The sequence below is a fragment of the Cucumis melo genome, chromosome 2 (genome assembly GCF_025177605.1).
Source record: "Cucumis melo cultivar AY chromosome 2, USDA_Cmelo_AY_1.0, whole genome shotgun sequence".
Lineage (NCBI taxonomy): Eukaryota > Viridiplantae > Streptophyta > Magnoliopsida > Cucurbitales > Cucurbitaceae > Cucumis > Cucumis melo.
Genome location: NC_066858.1, coordinates 18,938,840 through 18,946,281, shown reverse-complemented (window position 1 = coordinate 18,946,281; position 7,442 = coordinate 18,938,840). Strand labels below are relative to the sequence as shown.

The 7,442-nt window shown below is 30.5% G+C and overlaps 1 protein-coding gene across 2 annotated transcripts; it reads right to left on the bottom strand.

Annotated features, from left to right (window-relative positions):
* Positions 1 to 824: 824 nt before the first annotated feature.
* On the bottom strand, positions 825 to 3,520 carry LOC103501019 (trihelix transcription factor GTL2). 2 transcript variants are annotated; one of them, XM_017047420.2, is made up of 3 exons: positions 2,896 to 3,520; positions 1,932 to 2,542; positions 825 to 1,012 (listed from the first exon to the last, which is right to left on the bottom strand). In XM_017047420.2, the coding sequence occupies exons 1-3, from the start codon at positions 3,375 to 3,377 to the stop codon at positions 990 to 992; spliced, it is 1,116 nt and encodes a 371-aa protein (XP_016902909.1). In that variant the 5' UTR covers positions 3,378 to 3,520; the 3' UTR covers positions 825 to 989. The 2 variants fall into 2 exon arrangements, with proteins under 2 accessions (XP_016902909.1, XP_008462720.1); XM_008464498.3 differs by having other exon boundaries at positions 875 to 2,542; positions 2,896 to 3,516.
* Between the last annotated feature and the right edge of the window lie 3,922 nt (positions 3,521 to 7,442).

Here is a 7,442-nt window from a genome sequence, read left to right as displayed (position 1 = left end):
AAGCTTAGTAGGTGAAGGTAAGATTTTGATCTACTTGTAGACTTCGCTTGAAGATGTTTTTCAATCTTTTTATTCCACACCAAGTAACCAACGTAACCCTAATTTATGATCAACTTGGCCAATACCATTTAATGTACTCTTTTGGGTTTGTACTTATTATAGAATATTTTAAAAGTTTAGGCATCATGTTCCCCACGTTGTGATCAACTTTAATTTATGAACGTCGCTTGAAGGTCTCTCCCTTGGACATCCAGAAACCTCCGACCTTTCTTTTCAAATTGTTTGGTTAAATGCTCCATGCATGCTTTGGGTGATGCCTTACAAAATTCTCATGGGACATGTTTACGTTATATCAAAGTAATTAAAGTAATACAAAAATGGAGAGACGAAGCACACAATCAATGAAGAAGACGAAGGTCATCCCATGCCTCAAGACGAAGTTTCAAATGACGACATTATTATTAAATGTTGGTGTGGCAACCAACATAGAAAATGTGGACACATATGTTCATATTCCTAAGCCAAATTAGAGATACAAAGCAAGAAAAATGAGGAAATAGATAATAATGTAAGAGAAAGAGAGAGGATGCAGTAAATTAAGCGAGTATATGTAATTAGAACAATTGTTTTAGTCACATAAGTGCTATTAAGCCCACTTAACTCATTATTCCAGCTGGTCGGAGTCTCAAACAACCCAAAAGATTAAGAACTTTTCTGTTTTTTTAAAAAAAAAAGGCAAAAGATTCATAAGTAAGCAGTAGAATATTTCAAAACAATTATGTACACTGAAAAGCAGAAGCAAAAATATATAAATATATTAGCAATTGGCAGTAATTATATATTTATTTATTAAAAAAAAAAAAAAGAATCCAGATTGGTTGAATTAAATTTAGGTTCTAACTTCTCACCCTGTGTCGGTGCTCAGACGAAGTACACAAAAAATGAACGTAGATGACGATAGCCGCAAACTACTAGTAGTACTGCCCACCTTACCCAACCATCCCAGCTACCCCTAAAAAAAATCATCACAAATTAATCCACAAAGAAAGAAAAAGGAAAAAGAAAAGAATCAGCAAAATATGTTCTTCCCTAAAAAAAGGTTCAAATACAAATTTAAAATACATTATTATTTGAGCCGTGCTAATTAAATATTCTCTAGGACGAAGTTGCAAGGTGGTTTTCGGAGTGGTCGGAGTGGTTTTCCGATGAAACGATCGGGCAGTTTTCCAGGGAGGTACTATTCCCTCCACCTTGATTGTACAATGTGGAGAGTTGGTGGAAATAAGGGCAAGTTCTTGAGTCAAGAGATCTCTTCTTGTTGACATCTTTAGTTTTTCTAAAGTACTTGTTTATGTTTTCCCATTTCTCTTTGCATCTCTTGGCACTTCTTTTGTAACCCAATTGAAGCATTCCTTGTGAGATTCTCTCCCATAGTGGAGCTTTTAATGACGCTCCACCACTTAGGCCTTCATCTTGATGATTGTTGTTGGTGTTGTTATTGTACATCTTGCACCTCACATTTACTAAAGCCAACACTTCATCCCTTGGCCATCTTTTTCCCAAGTCTTCACTCTCATGATCTAACTTCTCTTTACTTTTAGGGTTCGAATGATTATTGATGAAGGAATTTGGGTCTTCAAGGATTTGGGTTGATAAACAAGGGTTGTTTTTAGGGTTTTTAATTGGATCATTTTGGCTAGTGAAAGAGTTTGAATTTTCATGAGGTGGTTTTTTGTTGGGGCTTGACGTTTGGCATTGGATTAAGGATGAGGAAGAAGGAGTAGAATTAGGGATATTGTTATTTTTGTTGTAATTATTCAAACTTTGGAGTAAATTTTGTAAGTCTTTTTTGGATTCATGAGATGAAGAAATTAAAGTGGTTGAATTGGTGATTTGGTTCAAAATTTCAATGATTGTGGCTTGTCTATCACCTGCAATGGCTTGTTCATGGGCCATCACTTCAAGCTCTTTGTGAAGTCTTTCCATTTGTTCCTTCTTCCAATATTCCTCTTTAGCAACCTTCTCTTCTTCCTTCTTCAACATGTCTTGTAAAAGCTTTGAGTGAATTTCCTCTTGTTGTATCATCATTTTCTTCACTATTTCCTCACAATAACCCTTCAACAATTCAAATTCCTTTTGCCTCATCATTTTCCTCTTTTTCTTACTCTTCTTGCAACTACTTGATCTACTACTATCATTCCGTTCTTCCTCATTATTCGTCCCCGCTCTTATTTTGTTGTTTCTCAAATCTTCTCCTTCTTCTTCTTCCTCATGAAGTTCTCCATCTTTATCTTCGTTTTCTTCTTCACCTTCTTCTGGTACCACAACGAGGGTGGGGCCACCCTCGTCTGGTTTCCCGTTCTCTTCATGAATCAGGAGAAGGTGATCTTGATCTTGATTTGGATGGTGATTATAATTCAGCTCATGAGTGAGGAACCTACAACTTTTATTGTAGTTAATGTGGTTGAAATATCTACTCTCTTCTTCAAATTTCTCTTTACACTTGTCTGCAGTCCTTCTAAAACCCACCTCTCCCAACTTCCTGCACCCACCATAATTAAATTAAAGAAAATAAAATAAAACTAAATGCAACCAACATATATGCCTGCATTTATTCCTACTCTTTTAGGTGTATATTAAAACTATACACCTCACACATTATTGTATTTCCCAAGGAGAAAAAAACATAATATCATAATATCATTCTCTCTCTCTATATAGTACAATTGAATTAAACTAGCCCACCAAATAGAAAGGCAAGGGAGCAAAGAATATATATGCTTAATTAATTAGAAAAACAAAACATAAATAAATAAATAATGAAGAGTAGTGATAATAATATTAATAATGATAGGCAAAAGATTTTGTTTAATTTAGGGGTTTGAATTTGATGACCTTGAAACATGTTCCCAAGTGGATTCGGGGAAGCAATTTTCAATGTTGGATCTGATTCTAAGGAGGGCAAGAAGCTCATCATTGCTCCATTGATCATAATGAATAATATGATGATCCTCCATCAAAATGGATCTGTTGTTGTTGTTCTCTCTACCGACCTCCAAATCTACGCCCACCTGCAAATTACTCCCAGTTCCCGTAGTCGTCGTCTTGTCGTCATTTTTGTCGTCGCCATGAGGATTCGGAGATTGATGATGCAAAAGATGATGAGGATGATGATGAAGATGAATTTGATGATGATGATGGTGAGTAGTAGAAGTAGCATTATAAGAATCAAAAGGGTGGAAATTGAAATTAGGAGAATGAAGAGCAAAATTAAGAGGAATTAAAGGAAGAGAATTAGAATTTGGTGGTGGTGGTGGAGTTGTTCTTGGAGTTAAGAATTGATGAAGTTGCTCAGATACCGATCCTCCTTCAAACATTGTGTGTGTGTGTGTGTGTATTTTTTTGCTCTCCTTTTTTCTTCTTCTTTCACTTCTTTTAACTCTCTTTTTCTCTCTCTTTTTCTCTCTCTCTCTCTTTTTCTTTTTTGTATAAATGGCAAAATGCTTCAAATAAACACAACAAAACACGCACCCCTATACTATACCTATCTCTCTCTCTTTATTTATTTCATTATTTTATTTTTTAAAGAAAAAAATCAATATATTTTTGTTTCTATTTTCTCTCTCTCTAGATCTCAATCTTCTTTATGAAAGAATTTGTCTTGTTGTGGAAGACAAAAAGATATAGCCCACCACACCCTTTTCTAAGAAACTGAAAGTCACCCTCCAAACAACACACACATTATTAGAGACATTATTCACTGCATGCAACGCCTACCTTTACCAGTGTTTTGTGATTGATTACACATTATCAAATTTTGTATAATACATCCGGTTGATGACAAAATCCTTACCAGCTCAGGAAACTCACTTAATAACTTTTACAGCCTTCAACGGTAAATTTCTAGTTTTGGAGAAGAAATACTGCCTACAAGATAAAAGAAAAAAAAATTCTATTGTCATGTCTGTTAGCACCAAAACTTACGATACTTAAGTCAATATTTGGAACAATACAGGTAGAGTAAGCTAGCGATAGAGGAGAATAAATTATCTTTATCTAGACTTTTATTATTATATAATGGGGTTTAGGATCTTCCTTATCCTTTTTAAACTTATTATCTATTTCATTTTCCTATTTAGAATTTAGACACTCGGATTGTTTAAAGGTCGAGGTGGGCTGACAGATCGTAAAGGCTCAATTAGCCTCGACCTCAGAGATCACCAAGCTAACGGTCCAATTGGGTCTTTAACCTGATTGCCTTTTATCTCCCCTATTTGCTAAGAATTCTTTCAAGTTTTCTTTCTTATTGCTCTTGGATCCATTCTTCAGGATCAGGAAACTCTTCTGATTTTACTATATATTAGCATCATCTTTTTTCCAATTCTGAACTACCCATTACAAAGAAGCCTCAAATGATCTCTTCCTTCCATATTAAATTTTCAAGATACAATTTTATTGGTAACCAAAAGAAAATCTCATAGTGCAAAACGAACATTGTTGAATGGGTAAGAAATTTTCTGATCTTTTCATGTAGTCAAAGGAATCAACTCCTGAATTTTTTTAATATCAATTAACTAATTAGGTAGGATTCACTCATAAATACTATACTTGTAATTTTCAAGCTAGCTACCAATTTAAGTTTTCCTAAAAAACCATTTCAAGAAAAACTACATAGAGAAAAAAAAACTCATTCTTGTGAAAAAAAAAAAAGAACTTGTACAAAATATCCTTGTCAACAGCTAATATTTACCTATAATATATATGGTTTTAGTTTTCTCAAAGAAATATATATATATATATATATATATATAAATGATTTTGGTCCTACATATTTTGATCTCTCTGTTACTACCACACAACTGAGTTTCTTATTGCAACGTAATTAAGTTTCCTAGGTAAGATCATTAAAAACAAAATTAAAAGGAGAAAAAAATGCCACCCAATAATTAATATATATTTCTTCAAAATCATACCCTTCAAGTTCGTGTGTGGTCCATTTGTTAGAAAATATTGGGTGTTTACATGAGATATATTTTCACAAATTAATTAATATCACTAATTACCCGTTAATAACTAGCAATATATATCAATATATATCAATACTGAAATGAGCATAGCATAATTGACATAAACCACGTTACTGATTTTAGCTCAATTCCTTCGATCCATATAATGTCCAAATAATAATAATAATTATCATATTTGTAGTACCGCTAACTTCATCAATTACATGGTGGAGATGCACACGTGTAAACTCTATCAAATAATTTTAGTCCAACTAACGTTTTAAACAACTATATGAGCTACAAACACCCTTTCATAAATTGAATAGTCATCTTATGTTAATATTACTCTTATTTATTTTTATATATATATAAACGAAATGGTTAAAAATATTTATAAAATATAAAAAAATTTTAATTTATATTCCTTATGGGTTCTATTTCAAATTTTTCACTAAATAATTCTATATGTGAAAATATTTTTTAGTTCTTATATAAGTACTACAATTTTCTAAAATAACTAAATATGAAATTTAGATTATTCCCAATTTTTCATTAGATAACACTTAGTTTTTGATTTTTAGTTTTAGAAAATTGAGCATATCAATATTATTTGTGGAATTGTTAATACTACTTCCAAACAACGGATACAAAACCTTTCTTATTCGGGTTATTTAACTCATTTACCTCAAAATGAAAATACATTTTAAATTGAAACCAAGAAAAAACTTTTTAATTTTAAGGCGACTTTCAGCTAATCAAATGTTTAATCATAGCCACTAGATTTGAGATTATGTTCCTCTTTTGTTTCCTTTTTAGAGCCTATTTATTTAATGTTATTCTTTTTATTCTTCTAAAATAATGATGTTATTTACCTAATTTTCTAGGTTAAAATCTACAAATTCCAAAACTTCTTTTAAAGCAAAAAAAAAAAAAAAAAAACAATTCTAACCATCTTTTCAAGAAGTAAATACTTATGAAAATTTTAACAAACATATTCTTTTTATACTTTGGAAAATATCTCTAAACTTTTTTTCTCTTTCAAAATTTAAAAAAAAAAAAAGAAGAAGAAGAAAGAAAATACACAATAAATCGCAAAATTACAAGATTACACTCTAACCTATGGTGTGATAGTAAGGCAAGTGCTAAGCCACTACACTAGGTGAGGTGTTTGATATCTAAGTATTAAATTTTGTTAATATTGGTTAGTTTACATTCTGTTTTAAGCAGTTGTAATTAGTGGCTGTGTATAATATATGCCCTTTTTTTGTCATTAACAAAATAAAAAGGGTTTATTTACATTCTGTTTTAAACTATCTATACTTTTAGTTTCGTTTACACTTCAATTTTGTGTATGTTCTTGCTTCTTCAACGTGTTTGAATTACTACTTTCAATTTATTTATTATAAATTTAAAAGTATTTATTCAACATATTAATTATTATCTTTTTCAAATATATTACTTTCTTTTCAAAATTCTTAGAAGACAAATATATATAGATCATTCTTAGCAATAACGGAGATTTATATAGCTGAACAAAAATAATGTAAAAAGTTGGATTTATACTTGAGTTCAAAGGAAGCTAGCTGACGAATTTATCACTAAAAACTAACTAATAATATTACTACAAAGTCAATTTTATATGTAGCTGATTTTTTTGGAGGTGAAATAATTATGTGATCAGATGAATTGAAAAAAAAATCTGCTAATTTCTCTTAATTAAAAGCATGCATGGGAGAAAAATGATAAATTTACTTCTTTTATATAGTTCAGTATTCTTCATCTGAATTCTTAAAAATTGTTTAAAGTAAGTCAAAATTTAGGCTATCCAACAAAACAACATAAATGAAAAAAGAATGTAAAACATAAATAGAAAAAAATTAATACCTTGAAATATTATATAGCATAAACCAGAATTATTTTTTCTTAAAAAAAACATTTACACTTAAACTAAAAGGGACTATGTGCTATGATTGTTCATAATATTGTTTGAAGTTAGATATTTAAATCTTTATTCTCAAGCATATATCAATAGGTAAAGTAAATATTCTTAAATCAGAAGATCTAAGAAGGTTAGATAAAAGTTAGCAATGCCTTAGAAGTCCTATATTATATTCCTTAAAACAGAGGTTTCAAAAGTACATATATGAATCCAAATAAAAACAAGTTAAACCAAAATAGTTGTGAAACTATTTTTTGTTTGTTTTACAAAGAGGAATAGTGAATAATAAAATTATTATTAAAAAAGTAAAAATATTGAAATGGGTAAATGAGGAAGAAAATGAAGGTGAAAGAAACGCGATAAGAAGTGCGAGTATGGGGGAAGAAGAGATAGGGTTTATTTATTTAATAAATAATATTTGATTGTGTGACTGTATGTGTGTGTTTTTGTATTAAAAAGAAATATATATATATATATATATATATGTATGTAGATAT